The sequence below is a fragment of the Sciurus carolinensis genome, chromosome 5, assembly GCF_902686445.1.
Source record: "Sciurus carolinensis chromosome 5, mSciCar1.2, whole genome shotgun sequence".
Classification (NCBI taxonomy): domain Eukaryota; kingdom Metazoa; phylum Chordata; class Mammalia; order Rodentia; family Sciuridae; genus Sciurus; species Sciurus carolinensis.
Window position 1 is genome coordinate 94,714,445 of NC_062217.1, and position 17,366 is coordinate 94,731,810.

The following is a 17,366-nucleotide window of genomic DNA, read 5'->3' on the forward strand; positions in this document are numbered from 1 at the left end:
TGGAGAGGAATAAAGTTGATATATTGAACCAATTGATTGGGTGTATGCATTTCCAGGATCTTTTCACACTGCTGCTCCCCTGAACAGTTTTGCATATGCCCTCAGCAGTACTTAACATCTTTGTATATTTATGCACTCATTTTCTGTCCTATATTGTCCTACTAATTGACACCAGGAGCCACCAAGTAAGATCTGGGATCAAAAAGGAAGGGACTAGAGTTGACTGCTTTGAGTTGTCCATTCTACCAGTTTTATTTGAGGATCAATAACAAAAAATTGCATGATGCCTTCAGGACAAAGTGAATCAGGGGTTCAAGAAGAAACAACAGAGCTGCATGCCTGAAAGCCACTGAAAGAATGGGTGAAGACAGGTAGTTTTTGTGTGTGCATATAAAAGTAGCAACTGCTGAGGTCAGTGGAGGTGCTGGGATTGCTGAGATTTAAAAAAAAAAAACAAAAACAAACCCAGCAATTATTTCTAAGCCTACTGGTGAAACTCCTTGGTGGCACTCTTATTATTTTATATATCTATATCTATATCTATTATCTATATATAATATACATATATAATATATATAATATATATTTTTTTATTAGATGGACACAATATTTTTATTTATTTTTATGTGGTGCTTGAGTATTGAACCCAGTGCTTCACAAGTACCAGGCAAGCAGTGCCTTACCACTGAGCCACAACCCTAGTCCCTTGGGGGCACTTTTGAGAACAAGATCTGTTCCTTTGAAAAAAAGGTAGCAAAGAAGATAGCTTCATCTCCTCAAATGGAAGGAAAGAAAGGTCAAATCCTCCTGCAGTGAAATTCCAGGCAGAGGCTCCAGAGCAATCCAGTCATTTCTGAAAAGATCCATCTGCCTGACTGAGACCATGTGTCATTTACAGTTAGAAAATGACATAAGCAGGGCAAACAGTCTTTTAAGTTTGGTCTTGCTGTCTCTTTGCATTCAGTCACACAGCTCTCAAAGAGTCCTGTAGTCAGCCCATGCCCAGTGCTACAGACAGAAAAGACAGCCTTTGTTTTGAGAAATTTATTAAAATAAGGACAAGCATCAGTTGTACACAGAAATAGTTGTTTGCACTAAGTGTAGAACTACAGCAAAAGAGCAATTTTAAATATTTTTTTTTAATCACAAAATACATTTGGTTAAAGCACTATATCCATCTCATGTTTTAAATAAATATCCTGTTTTTTAAAAAGGCAGCAGTGAGTACCTCTGATTAAATGAGTATAGGCACAATCCTTTGCTGTGGCCATTGTATGTTATTTATTTTCAAGAGAACCTTTATTACTTAGCCAAGACTCACTTTTTTTTTTTAATGGACAATATGAAAAAAAAATCAGTTTTCTTTTTCTAATTAGGACTCTTCCAGAGAAACCTATGTATAAAAGATGTTTTTTTTAATATATTCCCTGGCATAAGAGTTGTGCATAGAGTACAAAAGATAATTTCTTAGGCATTAAAACCATCAGAGGACATCTCAGAACAGCCTGAGTCTTTGGAAAAGTTTTGTTTCGTTTTCAACTATGGTAAAATCAGTGGAGCTTACAAAACCCTGGACCTTTCTATATCCAAAAAGGCTGATTTTTAAGCCCCCTCTGGTCAAGAGACTTCGCTGAGGGAGCTCAGACCCAGCTCCTGTGTTGTCTGGTGTAGACAGAGCACCGGACAGGAGCCAAATGGCCTGGGCACACATTTAGTGCCACCAGTACTTCCTAATGGCAATTTTGCTTTTTTTTGGTATAATACTCAGCAGCTCACAAAGCACATGAATATATATCATCTCAGTTTGTTCACCTCTAAAACAAAAGGTTAGTAGTTGACATTTTCTGCAGTCTTTTTTAGTTCTGGCTCCTTGCCAGTCTGATGATGTGAATTACTTTTGGTTACAGTTGCTGCTGCTGTCAGATAGGCCCCAACCACTGTAGACACAGTGACCACAGCAAAGAGGAAAAATTAACTTTCTACAACATGGTCAGATTGGTCTCTTGGTACAAATTCCTTCATTAAAGTATTTTACATTATGATATTACCATTTATTAGTCACAGAAGGCCATTAAGACTTCTCTTATTGGAAAACATAACTTGCATGGCAAAAGTAGGTTGCATAGATTTACTAAGATTAAATTCACATTATCACACATTTGGTTTCTCCAGTCAGAGGATATTAGGCAGTAAGGCTGTATGTAGTTATGAGGTAAAAGATTAGCAAGAAACTTGATGTTAGGCACATTTTGTTTAGGGTGATGATTTTTTTTTCCAGTTGTACAGAAGGACTGTACATTGTATGTTGTACTGTTAATCCAGTTTATTTTACTGCATGTACATGACATTGGGGTTGTAGGTTGGCAAGTTTAAAGTGAAAAATATGCTTCACTTTTTGTCAAGGAAACTAGACACATGGTCAAAGCTTTAGAAATCTGGGACCTACCTGCTCAGATGCAGTAGAGAATACAGCTGATTTCATTCTGAAATGTATAAGAACGTTGCTTTCACCTGCTAAAATTTAATCTTCAGTTTGACTTTAATATATAAAAATGTAGCTGGCTTTAAATTATAGGCACAATTTTTACCTTATTACAAAATATTAACTTTAAAATTAGTCACTGAGAAGCAATTGGATACAAAGCATCTAATCACAAAAATAGAAAAGGTAATCAAAGAGCACTTCAGAAAGAAACTTTGGAGCCAAGGTGCATTTAGTTGATCTTCTCCAGGGACCTATAATAATCTGTCAGGACTTTCCATGCTTTGGGGGCCATGAAGCCATCTGGGGGATTTTCTCCTTCCCGGGCAAGCTTCCTCATACGAGTTCCGGAGATGAAGTCGAACTCATTGTGCCTGTCAGTAGAGAGCAAAGAACTCAGTGTAGGTTAGTAACTTCTGTCCTAAAGGTTCCTGGAATTAGGTTATGGGTTTATGGACCCACGTTATTTTTCTTTCTGTAAAATGTTGCATTTTTGAAAATGAGCAGTTCACTAAATCTTCAGTTCAGGAACTTGGTAGAGGAAAAGGGAAATCATGGCAACTGTGTGCTCAATTTTTATTGTCACCTACTCTGTTATGGGAAGTGTCTCGAGGCCAGGGACTGTCTTCTATTTCTCTGCCTAGTTCTGTGAGCTCTTATCCTGGGGAGTGAGTACACATAAATACTCATTGAAATCTTTTCCTATGTTGCTTTTTTTCCCCACCTTAATGTCCTAAGCACTTGGTGCATGCTCAAAGCATGCGTGTTGAGAGAGAGAAAAAAATTATACACACACACACACACACACACACAATGTTGTGGTGCTGGGGATTGAACTTAAGAGTCTCATCCATGCTATGCCAGCGCTCTACCACTGAGCTACATCCCTATCCTTGAAATAAATATTTATAGACCATTTACTGTGTGCACGAGTCTGTGCTGCAACTTACAAGTCCAAGACCAAGTTTTGACTCCCAAGGGACTCTCATTCCAACTGGGAGCACGTGCAAATGTGCTGGAGAGTTTCCCAAAGGGCCAAAATTTTGCCTCATCATTCCAGTCATAAAGATGTTGACTGATTTTTCTCTGGAAACCTACCTTGTTGGATCATAGAAGTCCATGGCTTTTTTAGCCTTATTGTAGGCAGCCACTCGGAATGGAATGATTTCCACAGAGGTGAGGCCAGGGGCCATGCTCAAGACCTTGCCTCCATGGGTAGGTTCATACAGGTCCTTCTTGGTCTCAGGGTGGGGCATTCCTGCAGGATCCCTGCCCACAATGTAAAAATTGGCTCCTGCAATCATCCGGGCCCTGCAGTGCCACTGGACCTAGGAAACATTGTATAAAGGACATGATGGTCACCCTGCTTTAAAAGTAGTTCAGTGATACTGGTCACCTAAAAGTTGCAAGAAAGTCAGTGAGTCCTAAGACTGTGTGCTCCCTTCTTCACACTTGGTTCTACTGGGTAGGACTGGAGATTTAAATATAAGAATCATATGACACCCAAAAGACTTAAAATCAGCATACTATAGTGACAAGGATATATCAATGTTCATAGCCGCTCAGTTCACAATAGCTAAACTATGGAACCAACTTAGGTGCCGTTCAACAGATGAATGGATAAAGAAAATGTGATGTATATACACAACAGAATATTACTCAACCATAAAGAAGAATGAAATTATGGCATTTGCTAGTAATTGGATGGAACTGGAAGCTATCATACCAAGTGAAATAAGCCAGTCCCAAAAAATCAAAGGCTGAATGTTCTCCCTGAAATGTAGATGCTGACTCACAATGGGGTGGGGGAGATCAGAGGGAGGTGTGGAGGGGAAGGAACAGGGAATGGGAATGGGTTAAGACAGTAGAATGAATCGGACATTTCTTTCCCATTTTCATATATGAATACACAACCAGTATAACTACAGCATGTACAACAAGAATGAAAAGTTATATTCTATGTATTATATGTTAAAATACATTCTACTGTTAGGTATAACTAAAAAGGACAAATTTTTTTAAAAAAGGGATCATATGAATCCTTTAGAACTCAAGGATGTATTTCTTCATCTCTTCTCCAAACAGGACAGCAGACGAGGAATATTCAGATCTACTGACCTACAAAACTATTAAATTTTACTTTTCAGTCCTTCCTTATTTAGCTAAATCACAGTTTAAAGGAAATTACAAACTCCAACATCTCATAATTTGACCACCAATAGTGAGTTAATTATCTTTCAAATACTGATTTCGGTTCAACACAAAGCTTGCCCTCTCTAAAGCTCAGATAGAAATACAAAGGATGGAGATTGAAGAGAATTCATGAACTTCAGTTTGGGGCAGCCCAAAGGCTGAGACTTTCAATTCATCATATTTCCTTCAAAATTCTTCAAACATTGCACTGCTGGTGGTGTAGGACAAAGAAGATCTGTGATAGGCTTGCTGGGTTAGGATAAAAGGGAGATAATTATCTTTTAAGGACATTTCCCTTCTAAAAAGCCCACTGGGCATGGTGAACCACTTACCATGAATATTAGACTGTATATAAATTTGCCCAATAACCCAGACGAGCTCTCTTACCCACCTCTTCACCAGCCTCCATATTCTCAGAGGCAATAATATATGATGGGTTTGGCTTGATGTTTCTAGCATTTTTACAAATAAAAAATGGCCACATTATTAAATTGGACAAAGGAAAGACCAGAATTTACTCCTAAGGAAGAAAAAAAAAAAAAAAAAAAGGATCACAGAGACTCATTTACTCATTTTTTGTTGGGGAAGAGGGGTTGCCAGGGATTGAACTCGGGGGCACTCGACCACTGAACCACATCCTCAACCCTATTTTGTATTTTATTTAGAGACGGGGTCTCACTGAGTTGCTTAGAGCCTCCCTGTTACTGAAGGCTAGCTTTGAACTCATGATCCTCCTGCCTCAGCCTCTCTAGCCGCTGGGATTACAGGTGTGGGCCACTGTACCCAGCCTCATTTACTCTTAGATACAGTTTGAGTCTGTATAGCCCAGTTTGGGGATTGCTCACCTCTGTGGGGCCAGCATATAACATAGGAGATGGAAAGATGGCAACAATGGTTGACTTGGGGTCCAGCACTCCTTCCTCAAGCACGGCAGCATGCTGTTTCATCCGCCAGTCCAGAGGCACATCGTCATCCTTGGTCCAGCCCCCGAGAGGGTGGAGCAGGAGAACTGGGTGTTTGTAGCCCCTCTCCAGGAGCCGGCGGCGGGTGTCCTGCATCAACAGAGCATGGCCGTTGTGGACGGGGTTGCGCAACTGGAAGGCAAATACTGCATCTGGGAGAGAAAAGCAGAAAAGTCAAGGTCAAAGAAACGCAGTGTTTCTCGTCCATTGGAACAGAAAGGAAAGACAGCTCTGTTTATGGTTAAGTGCATTCATAATAAAAAATAAAAAGGTCTGGGGATGTAGCTGAAATGGAAAAGAACCAATAACGCCATTTTGTTCTGACCTGACTCCATTGTGTGCTTCCTTGTAATGTTTTCCTTTCATCCTCCTGAAGCTGTATCGGTGTTGACAGTATAGTAGGGCCTTTCCTCATCCCTGCCTATGACCTGATCTATAACAAAAATGACTCTGAAATGTATAATCAAAATGATTCTCTCATGGAATCAAAATAACTGTCTCTATAAGGTCTTTTCTGACCTCCATATGCCTCAGTTGTCCTTGTGGTTTCTGTAGATTTTGCCTTAATAAACTCTGTACTTCCAAAATTCAGGGACTGGGAGTTCTTTGAGGTGTTAGCCTGCTCCCAGGCATCTTTCGCCTGGCATGCTCATTAAAAAACCCTTTTCCCTTTCGATTTGGCTCAATGTGAGTGGTGGTTTGTAATTCTCACTCACTCCATAACAGTGGCTCAGTGGTAGAGCACCCCTGGGTTCAATCCCCAGTGCCACCAAAAAAAAAAAAAAAAAAAAAAAGACCACCATCGCTTCAGCGAAAGCTTCAAAACTACTCCACACAACGAAAGACTTCTGAGAGCCTTACTCTCTTTCTGGTTGTGAAATATAGTTAATATATCTCCATTATGGAAATCTTGGGAAATGCATAAATGCATAACAGTCCAAAATAGAATATAACAATCCCTATCATTACTTTTTTCTCTTTTTCAAAATGTAGAAAGAATTACAACCTTCCCTCTCCTTAGTCCAATTCCATCCCCAAGAGGTAGCTGCTGTCATCTGAAATTTGGTGCTGTGCTACCCCACAAACTTTTCTGCTTCTATGTACACAAGTTAAATAAGGGTTTTAAAAAACTATTTTTATTTTGCTTCCAAAATACGATTGTGCTACACATATTGTTCTGCAATTTGGTCTTTCACTTAATAAATACATTTTAGGTATCTTTCTGTGTCAGTGCATATTTTTAACTGTTGTGTAGTAGTCCGGTACAGAATGTAGTACAACTTTGAACTGTTTCTGTATCATAGATATGCCTGTAGATGTTTTCACTTTATTTTATTTCTATTTATTTATTTATTTATTTATTTATTTTGTTTTGTTTTGTTTTGTTTTGTTTTGCGGTACTGGGGATCGAACTCAGGGCCTTGTGCTTGCAAGGCAAGCACTCTACCAGCTGAGCTATCTCCCCAACCCTCTATTTATTTATTTTTGATACCAAGAATTGAACCCAGGTTCACTTTATAAAACACTGAGCCACATCCCCTGCTCCTTTTATTTTTTTATTTGAAGACAGGTTCTTGCTAAGTTGCTTAGGATATCGCTAAATCACTGAGGCTGATCCTCCTTGAACTTGTGATCCTCCTGCATTAGCCTCCCAAGTAGCTGGGATTACAGGTGCAATCCCAGATATGTTTGCATTTAAAAATACTGATTCCTGATATCCTTAACTCTTTAATCAAAGTGTGGTAGGGAGTACTAACAAATGTGCTCAAGCCAGTCTACATACCAGCATTCATTTCTTTACATTTCTGTTTGAGTTCCAGAGGTGTCAGACGATACTGGTCCAGCCCATCATTCCACCTTATTCTCTCCAGCACCTGAAGGTCTCCACCAACCAGCCAATCCCCACTTTCCATCACCATCTAGAAAGAACATGATTAAAGTTGTTCAGGATTAACATTGATTTTTATATTATCTGAAAAATTTTCCTTCTTCTTTTTGAATTAGTCGTGGGATGAAGAACCACCTTCGATTTTTCAACATTTCTAGCAACTTATGTATCAAACTTCTTGGTCTCTTGGCTTCATTTTGGTCTTAAAAATGAAGCCAGCTGTGGTGGCTTGCATCTGTAATCCCAGAGACTTCAGAGGTCAAGGCAGAAGGACTGCAAATTTTAAAGCTAGCAATTTAGCAAGACCCTGACTTAAAATAAAAAAATCAAAAGGACTGGGGATGTAGCTCTGTGTAAAGTGCTTCTGGGTTCTATCTGCCAAATGAAAAAAAAAATTACTGGAGACTGCACAAAAATTTTTCTTTATGTGGATTATATTTGTCATCATTTTCCATATTAGAAATTAAAACTGAGAAACTCTGAAAGTAGCTATGAATTAATTTAAAATGAATATGAATACATCTTTTACACACTTTTAGCCAAAAAATCCTATTATCCTCCCCCTCCCATAAAAACAGGAAGTATGGCATTATTTTACAAGTTTGCAGATCTCTTTTCTTGAATTAATAGAAGACTGACTGCTGGATTCTCATACTTATTTCTGCATTTAATCTGTGGCAAAATGTTGTTTGGGCTGAAATATATAAAGAAAACCCAATTATAGGTAGATAGTTGGAAAAGGGAAGAAGATTTCAATAACCTTTTTATATAATTGTGGATATTCCTTTTCAATACTACACCAAAATGCAACACATGCTAGTGTTTTAAAGGTAAGCTGCACTGTAAGATCCAAAACTTTTTTAGTGTACTTTTCATATTCCATTACATTAAAAATCTATTATGCTTTGAATGAATCTCTTACCCATGAAGGAGTGTGTAACACAATATATTGGTCAAATAGAAAATATTGATTCACTGAGTTTTTTTGTTGTTCTTTTTAGTTATACATGACAGTAGAATGTATTTTGACATATCATACATAAGTGGAGTATAACGTCCCATTTTTGTGGTTGTTCACGATGTGGAGTTTTACCGATCATGTATTCATATATGAACATAGGAAAATTATCTCCAATTCATTCTACTGTCTTTCCCATTCCCATTCCCCATTCCCTATTCCATTCTCTCCATAGCCCCCCTTCCCATCCACTCTAGTGAACAACTACCACCACCCTGCCCCACCTATTGTGAGTCAGCATCTGCATATCACAGAGAACATTCAGCCTTTGAGTGTTTGGAATTGGCTTATTTCAATTAGCATGATATCTTCAGGTTCCATCCATCTACTGGCAAATGCCATGATTTCATTCTTTATGGCTGAGTAATATTCCATTGTGTATATTACATTTTCTCCATTCATCTGTTGAAGGGCACCTAGACTCACTGAGTTTTTAAGTCTTCAAATGCTGACACAGTTTATTATAGAATTTTTAAACACACACAATTTGTTAATATTAGTACTGTTCTTACTGGAAATTTTTCTAAGTATGGTGAAGCTGCCTAGCTCACGGAGGTAAATACACATTTCCCAAAAATTCTTTTGCTTGAAACCTCAAGATTAATCATAAGCAACTAATACTCTTGTTTTTCTTGATGTGACAGGACTTTGTTCATTTTGAAAAGACCTGCTGAATATCCAAGTCTGAATAACCATAGTTTGTCACCTATTCTTTCAAGTAAAAATGGTGTTTCATGCTGGGCACGGTGATACACACCTGTAATCCCAGTGGCTCTCAAGGCTGAGGCAGGAGGATCACAAGTTCAAAGCCAGTCTCAGCAATTTAGCCAGATGCTGTCTCAAAATCAAAAATAAAAAGGGCTGGGGATATGGCTCAGTGGTCAAGTGCCCCTGGATTCAATTCCCAGTACAAAAATAAAATAAAATAAAATAAATAAGGTGTTTTATGAAAAACAAAAACAAAAACAAACAAGAGTGTCTAACTTTGCTTGTAGCTCAATCACACAAGTACTTTTCCTTAAGCCAACCATTGTATGTTGATGTATGCAGTGGAAGTACTTTAATATGTACTTCTCCTTTTGTAACAGGATGTGGAAGCGATGTGAATTCAGGTCAAGATTGAAGAGTCATTTTTAGAACTTCATCAAGAACATTCTTAAGAGAAATTGGCCTCTTTCTTATGCAAGCTCCTGATTATGGGGAGTACAATGACAATGGGTACCGTTAGTTGTCACCATGTTGAGTCTAACGTGCAGCAGTTTCATCCAGGATTGCTTCTACACCAACTTTGCAAATGTCAACACAGTAACAAAGGCAGATGAAATCTTTGAATCATGAGCATGGTTTCATGCTTGGAGAGTCTCTGGCTGGGTCGTGGGCACTCCAGGGTTTGGGGGCCACTGCTAGTGTACCGCTCATACGATCTGATGTATCTGAGACTATTTCTAGTAAGAACCCAAAATAGAGGCCCTGGGGGAAAATCAGACAAGTTGTTTTCTACAGTTAGTTATTGTTTAGCACAATTTCTATGCAAATTCTCAAAAGATGCAGCCTCCTTCACTTATACCCAACTTTAAATCTCCAAAATGTAGCAAAATGTAGTAAAGTTCACATGGCAGGCTAGACACCATTTTCTCAAATGATCTTCAACAAGGACATCAAGATCATTATGGGAGAAAGGACAGTCCTTTCAACAAATGCATTGGGGGAAAAGTACACTCATTCATTGCTGGTGGCACTGAAAATTGGTGCAAACACTCTGGAAGGCAGTATGGAAATTCCCTAGAAAACTTGGAATGGACCACCTTTTGACCCAGTTATCCCACTCCTTGGTATATACCTAAAGGACTTAAAATCAACCTACTACAGTGACACAGCCACATCAATATTTATAGCAGCTCAATTCACAATAGCTAAACTATGGAACCAGCTTAGGTGCCCTTCAACAGTTGAATGGATAATGAAAATGTGGTATATATACACAATAGAATATTATTCAGTCATAAAGAAGAATAAAATTATGGCATTTGCAGGTAAATAGATGGAACTGGAGACTATCATGCTAAGTGAAATAAGACAAAAAAACCAAAAGCCAAATGTCCTCTTATATGCAGAGGCTAACTCACAATAAGAGGGGGTAGGGAAGAATAGAGTACTTTGGATTAGATAAAGGGGAATGAGGGAAGGGAGGGGGAATGGGAGTAGGAAAGACAGTAGAATGAATTGAACACAACTTTCCTATGTTCGTATATGACTACATGACCAGTGTAACTCCCCATCATGTACAAGCACAAGTATGGGAAGTTATACTCCATATATGTATAATATGTCACAGTACATTCAACTGTCATGTGTAACTAAAAAGAACAAAAAATGTGTTGGGGAAATCAACAAATGGGCTAAGGATATGAACAGATGCTTCAAAGAAGAAGATCTATAAGCAATCAACAAACTTATGAAAAAATGTTCACCATCTTTAGTAATAAGAGAAATGCAAATCAAAACTACCCTAAGATTCCATCTCACCCCAATTAGAATGGCGATTATCAAGAATACAAGCAACAAAAAAAGGAAAAAGATACACTCATACATTGCTGGTGGGGATGCAAATTAGTGCATCCACTCTGGAAAGCAGTGTGGAGATTCCTTAGAAAACTTGGAATGGAACCACCATTTGACCCAGCTATCCCACTCCTTGGCCTATATCCAAAGGACTTAAAATCAGCATACTACAGAGATACAGCCACATCAATGTTCATAGCTGCTCAATTCACAATAGCCAGATTGTGGAACCAACCTAGATGTCCTTCAATTGATGAATGGATAAAGAAATTGTGGTATATATATATACAATGGAATATTATTCAGCCATAAAGAATGATAAAATTATGGCATTTGCAGGCAAATGGATGAAATTGGAGAATATCATGCTAAGTGAGATAAGCCAATCTCAAAAAACCAAAGGACAAATGATCTCGCTGATAAGTGGATGATGACACTTAATGGGGGGTAGGAGAGGGGCAAGAATGGAGGAAGGAGGGACTGTATAGAAGGAAAAGAGGGGTGGGAGGGGTGGGGGGAAGGAAAAAATAACAGAATGAATCAAACATCATTACCCTATGTAAATGTATGATTACACAAATGGTATGCTGTTACTCCATGTACAAACAGAAATAAGATGTATCCCATTTGTTTACAATAAAAATAAATTAAAATTAAAAAATATGTTGGGGAAACTGATTAACCATATGCAGAAGAATGCAGTTGAACACATATCATACCACATACAAAAATTAGCTCAAAATGGATTATAGACATAAATGAAATACCTAAAACTATAAAACTCTTACGAAAAAATACAGGGAGAAACAATGAAGTTGGCAGTGATTTCTTGTATATGGAACCAGAAAAGCACAGGCAACAAAAACAAAAGTGACAAATGGGATTACTTCAAATTTGAAAACTTGTGTGCATTAAAAAATGGTTGACAGTTGGGCACGGTGGCGCACACCTGTAATCTTGGGGACTCAGGAGGCTGAGGCACTAAGATCACAAGTTTAAAGCCAGCCTCAGCAACTTAGCAAGCCCCTAAGCAATTTGGAGAGTGTCTGGCCTCTGCCTCCTGAGTGGCTGGGGTTACAGTGCATACCACTGCACAGGACTGAGAGGGTCTTGAAGTGATGTTTGCACACCCATACGCTCAGCAACTATTCACAATGGCCAAGAGGTGGAAGCAGACAAAGTGTCCACCAGAGGATGACTGGGTAAATAAAAGGTGGTAAAACACAATGGAATATCATCAGCCTTTAAAAGAAAGAAAATCCTGTGAAATGCTATAACATGGATGAACCTTGAGGACATTATGGTATGGTGAATGAAATAAGCCATAATTAGCAAAATGACAATCACTGAATGATTACATTTATGTAAGGACAACGTGGTCATCTGAAATATAAATGGAGGAGGAGGCAAGTGTGAGCGAGAGAATGCTGACTTGATTTAAAATGTCTAGTGAAAGCTGCTCAGAGGCTGAGTCCAGAGGATCTCAAGTTTGAGGCCTGTCTGGATAGTGGTGGTGTGTCCCTGGCTCAAATTCCTGTTATGGCCAGATATTTGGGTTTACAATGACCTGCATCCCAGGGGGGTTCAGGGAATGGGGTTGGGGTGAGCAAGTGGTGGTTCTTGACATTTTGTTCCTGGTGACATTTGACAGGAAATTGTGATTGCCATATCTGAACTAGGAGAAAGTATGTTACTGGCATCCAGTGTGTAAAGGTAAGGATGCTACTATATATCCTAAACTGCATGGGACAGCTGCGCACCCCTCTCCATGCACCAATAAAGAATCATCTAGTCCCAAGTGTCAATAGCACTGCAATTGAAAAAACTGGGGGCGGGTAGAGCAAGGGTAAATTGTGCAAGATATTTGGTTCTGTTCTCATGGCCCTATTTATAAACCCTGTACTCAGGCAAATTATTGAACAAGAATATTTTCAAACACCCATACCTATGTATAACTTTGTCCTCACGGCTTAGTTAGGCCACAGATAACAATTTTGAAAGAACTGAAGACCCAAAATCCATGGGGTGCAGTAACTCATCTGGACACTAGAGGTCCCCCCTGCACTGCATTGCTCTTTTGAAGAGGCTGACTTTGTTCACTGTCCTGCCCAAAAGCCAGTCTGATGAGTGGTGCTAAAAGTGTGCTATTGGCATTTCTAGGACAGGTGGAATGACTGCTCAAGGGCAATGCCCTCTCTAAGGTGTTTCAACCACCCCCAGAACTGTGTCTAGCTGTCAGGAAGGGAGGCCCAGTGCTTGTGGCCTAGAAATTTCCATTCCCTTGCAGGTCTCCTGCTGAAGACAGAATGAGGGCCACAGAAAGGGGATTTGCAAAACTTGATGGGCCCAGAAAATGAGGATAAGGCTTAGCAAGTCTGGTGAAGTAGTGAAAGAGGAATTGGGTTCAGAATCACAGACAAGAAGAATGCAAACAGGAGGAGATAATGAGTTCAAACACTAGAGCAAAGACTAAGAAAGCTGTGGCCAATAGAATGGGCCCAGAGAGGGCAAGGACAGGAAGAAGGCCACCGAGGGGGCAAATTGGAAGGAGAGGAATAGCTCAGAGTGGGAAGGTACGGAGGCCACAATGAAAAAAGAAGGGAAAGTAGAAAACAAAAAAGGAAAATAAGGTCACAAATAAGGTCATGATGGAAGGGGTTCGAAGAAGAGAATTGAGAAGAGAAACCAACATGATACAAGTGGAGAATATACATTCTTTTCTGCAATATCTATCATAGTTATGGAATCTAGAGCTTGAAGGGACCTCGAGATCATGTGGATTTAATGTCTTCATTTTCAGATAGGAAGGTAGTTTTATGGAAAGTAGCACAGTTCAAGGGCACACAACTCTCTTACCAAAGCCAGGACCCAAACCTAGGATTTGTACAAACCAGGCCTTTCTTTCCATCACACCCACTGCCTCTGATCAGTGGCTCACCCCTTGCTACTTCAGCCTCACCTTCAGCATTACCTGTCACAGGTGCAGGCTGGACAAGTACAAATTGCTCTGAGAACATACAGAGGGCATCTATTCGTGCTTCTATGTCATGGGAGTTAGGGCTGACTTTCTTAAAGGAGGGAATAAGATGAGGAGGCAGGAGTGGACAATGTCCCAAGCTGAAGGAACGAGCATGTGCAGAAGTAAGAGAGGGCATCATTTAATGACCAGTTCAGGGTGACAGCTGAGTGGCGTGGTGAAAGGCTCAGAGATGAATCCCATCTTTTCAAAGAGGTTCTTGAAGAAAGCATGAACAGTTCATTCTGGCTAAAGAATAGATTAGAGGGACAGGGAAGAAATGAAATGTCCTGGCCCGAACTGAAACAGGAGTGAATACATTCAAGTCATTCCTGGGAGGCAGAACTTGGTGATTGAATGAGCAAAAGAAGAAAGAAGTAAGGATGACACTCAGGTTTTGTTTACAGACCACTATCTGGATGGCAGGGCTGTTGGTGAGATGAGGGACAAACCAGGGGCAGCAAATCTGGGGAAAGGTTGAGCGTGTTGAGTTTGAGGTATTCTTACTATATCCAGGTGAAGTCACATAGGAAACAGCTCCAAATAATTATCTACTGAAGTGGTTCTCAACCTTCACAGCACATTCAAATCACAGTGAGATGGAAAACTTCCCAGGACCAGGACTGACCCAAACCCAATTAAATCAGAATCTGTGAGAGTGGGATCTAGTCATGGGGAAGTTTTAAAGCTACCCAGGTGATGCTGTTGATTGAACTGATTTTCTGGAGTTAAAGGATATAAGACCTCTTCTTCCTGTCCTTCACTGGGAAGTCATGTTTTATTTTCCTGATTTCTACATCTATAAAGTGGGAGAAATGATTTTTTTTTACCTACTTCACAAGAGCATTGTGAGAAATAATTACTGCTTGGAAAAGTTTTGAGAGCTGTGGATGAAAGGCAACTGGGTTCCTCCAAGCGTTATTTTTACAAGTTTCACCTGCTCTTCCTCATGACTTCATCTGGGATCATGTCACATGGTTCCATAATGACTCAACAGAGTCCTTGAATGGACGGTCAGGAACAATGGGAACAGATGGGAACAGACAGATCGTTTCCTTGGTGACACCAAGGAAATGTCATTCCCAGTGCCATGTGGAAATATAAGAAGACCCATGATTACTCTGGGAGTTACAACTTTTGGAATTTTGGGGTTCTAAAAAAATTATGTTAACGTATGACTGAGTTCCAGGATGCTATGAAAAATGCACAATGAAGCGTTCTTTTCCCAATAAAACCAGTGTTTGTGTTTCCCAATAAAACCCTGTGTAGTCTGGTAAATGCACCTTCAACAACCCAAGGGTAGTGGCTTTCTCTCTCTGGTTATCCATGGCCCATTTCTCACCATTAGCTCACTGAGAATGTTTACAGAGTCCCTCTAACCACCTAATAGTATAGAGTTACTGACAATATTGTCAAAGGCAAATGTCACAACAGCACTCTCCCTGGCTTCTAATTCTAACTCCAACTGCTGACATACGTTGATAAGACAAGATGAAAGACATAATGGCTAAGATCACTCAAGAGCTTCCTGAGGGTTTTTTTTTTTTTTAAGTGCAAGTCATGTGTATGTGGGTGTTAGATCTAAAAAGGAGAAATAACTGATCTGCCATACTGAAAAGCCGTTATTCTTTGAGTCACTGGGCAAAGATAAGATCCCAAACCCATATGATTAGAATCAGGAAAGAAATGACCAGAGATATAATTGAAGCCCAGAACAAAATAAGTCCTCAAACAGCTCTAAGTCAGCATTCGGAAATTACAAGAACCATCTGCCATCCTCTGAGAAAAAGCATGCAAATGTATTTGATCTAGATATGCATTAAGATTGAAGATTCTTAATGTTTTTTTCTCGTCCAAGACTGAGGATTAAACCCAAAGATCCTTTACCATTGAGCTACATCCTCAGCCCTTTTGTTCTTTTTATCATTATCATCATCATCATCATCATCATCATCATTTTGAGACAGGTTCTTGCTAAGTTGCCCTAGCTGGACTTGAACTTGTAATACTCCTGCCTCAGCCTCTAGGGTCACTGGGATTACAGGTGTGAGCCACTGAGATAAAGATGATAAAGATGCTGATCTTGAGGGTGACTAGCTATGTCCAGTGAGTGAAAAGGCTGTTTTGCTTGTTCTCTAAATTCAGATTAAGAAATTCCCTGGAGGCCACTGTTGGGACAGGCCCCAAAGGGCTATTGTTAGGTTCCCTCCCTGAGGCTTTTGGCAGGCATGTAACCAAGGCCATAAATTGGCTGTGTTATAGTTAAGGTGTGGTCAGAGTCAGAAACATTCTGATTCAGTGTACATGCTCAAGGTCGTGATCATGTACTTGTGAGCGCAGGCCCACTGATGTAGCCTGCTAGATCATGCCTTCTTTGTCTGAACTGTATATAAAAAACAGGGTAAGTGGAGCTGGCTGGAGGCTGTTGCCACTTCTGAATAAAGCATGTCTACTATCCAAATTTGTTTCCTGGGTCTGAGACCCTGCATGACAGACACCAACAGGGACCTTGAAAAGTCCTTCCTGTCCTAGAACATTTCAGAACTGAGGACAACAACAACATAATTTTCTCTGGGGTCAAGGGACTGGAATAGCTTAGAGTTATTTTGCCTGGCCCCTTCTTTTGTCAGTGAAGAAACTGAGATCCAGAAAGATAGCACGCCTTGTCCATCATGAGGCTTTTTAGAGCCTCTGGGCCTTGAATTGCTCTTGATGATACCTATGAACTTGCTGAAAGTTATTCCAGTTGGGGAATTTGAGAAGTCAAATTAGTAGTTTTTCTCTGTCTTCATTTTTCATCCTAATGCCTTTATCTTGGATGAAGAATGGCTTCTGAATTCAACTTCACATATTTTTCTTTATGGGAAATAAAGATTTCATAATGACCCCTCACTCTCACCCCAACCCCAACAGCAGCTAGAAGGTGTGAATGAACCCAAGGAGGTTCATTATGATAAATGATCCTAATCAGCTGAACACATTTTTAAATCTTGAAAATATCCACTGATGAAATGTAGTATCCTTCCTCTGGGAGCTCAGCCACTATCTGTGCTGATTTGTGTTTACTGAAAAGGTGTCTTTGACCACCTCAATGACCACAGAACATGAACTCCAAGTTCTCTCCAGTGGTTGACCACGTTCATTCTGTGTGACGATATTTTCCTCAAGTCTTGTTAAGATGAACAGGGCTAAACACTCCAGCTGTGGGTGTGTGCAAGCTACACAAATTTAGTCTGGTATCATGA

The 17,366-nt window shown here is 39.7% G+C and overlaps 1 protein-coding gene across 2 annotated transcripts in view; it reads right to left on the bottom strand.

Moving 5' to 3' along the window:
• Nucleotides 1-1,262: 1,262 nt before the first annotated feature.
• Papss2 (3'-phosphoadenosine 5'-phosphosulfate synthase 2) overlaps nt 1,263-17,366 on the bottom strand; it is a 78,232-nt gene continuing 62,128 nt past the window's right edge. For both annotated transcript variants that reach the window (XM_047552222.1, XM_047552221.1), the window contains 4 exons: nt 7,421-7,556; nt 5,521-5,789; nt 3,581-3,810; nt 1,263-2,856 (listed from right to left, as the gene is read on the bottom strand). In XM_047552222.1, the coding sequence (XP_047408178.1) occupies nt 2,715-2,856; nt 3,581-3,810; nt 5,521-5,789; nt 7,421-7,556 (777 nt within the window). In that variant the 3' untranslated portion in view covers nt 1,263-2,714. The remainder of the gene's footprint in view (nt 2,857-3,580; nt 3,811-5,520; nt 5,790-7,420; nt 7,557-17,366) is intronic.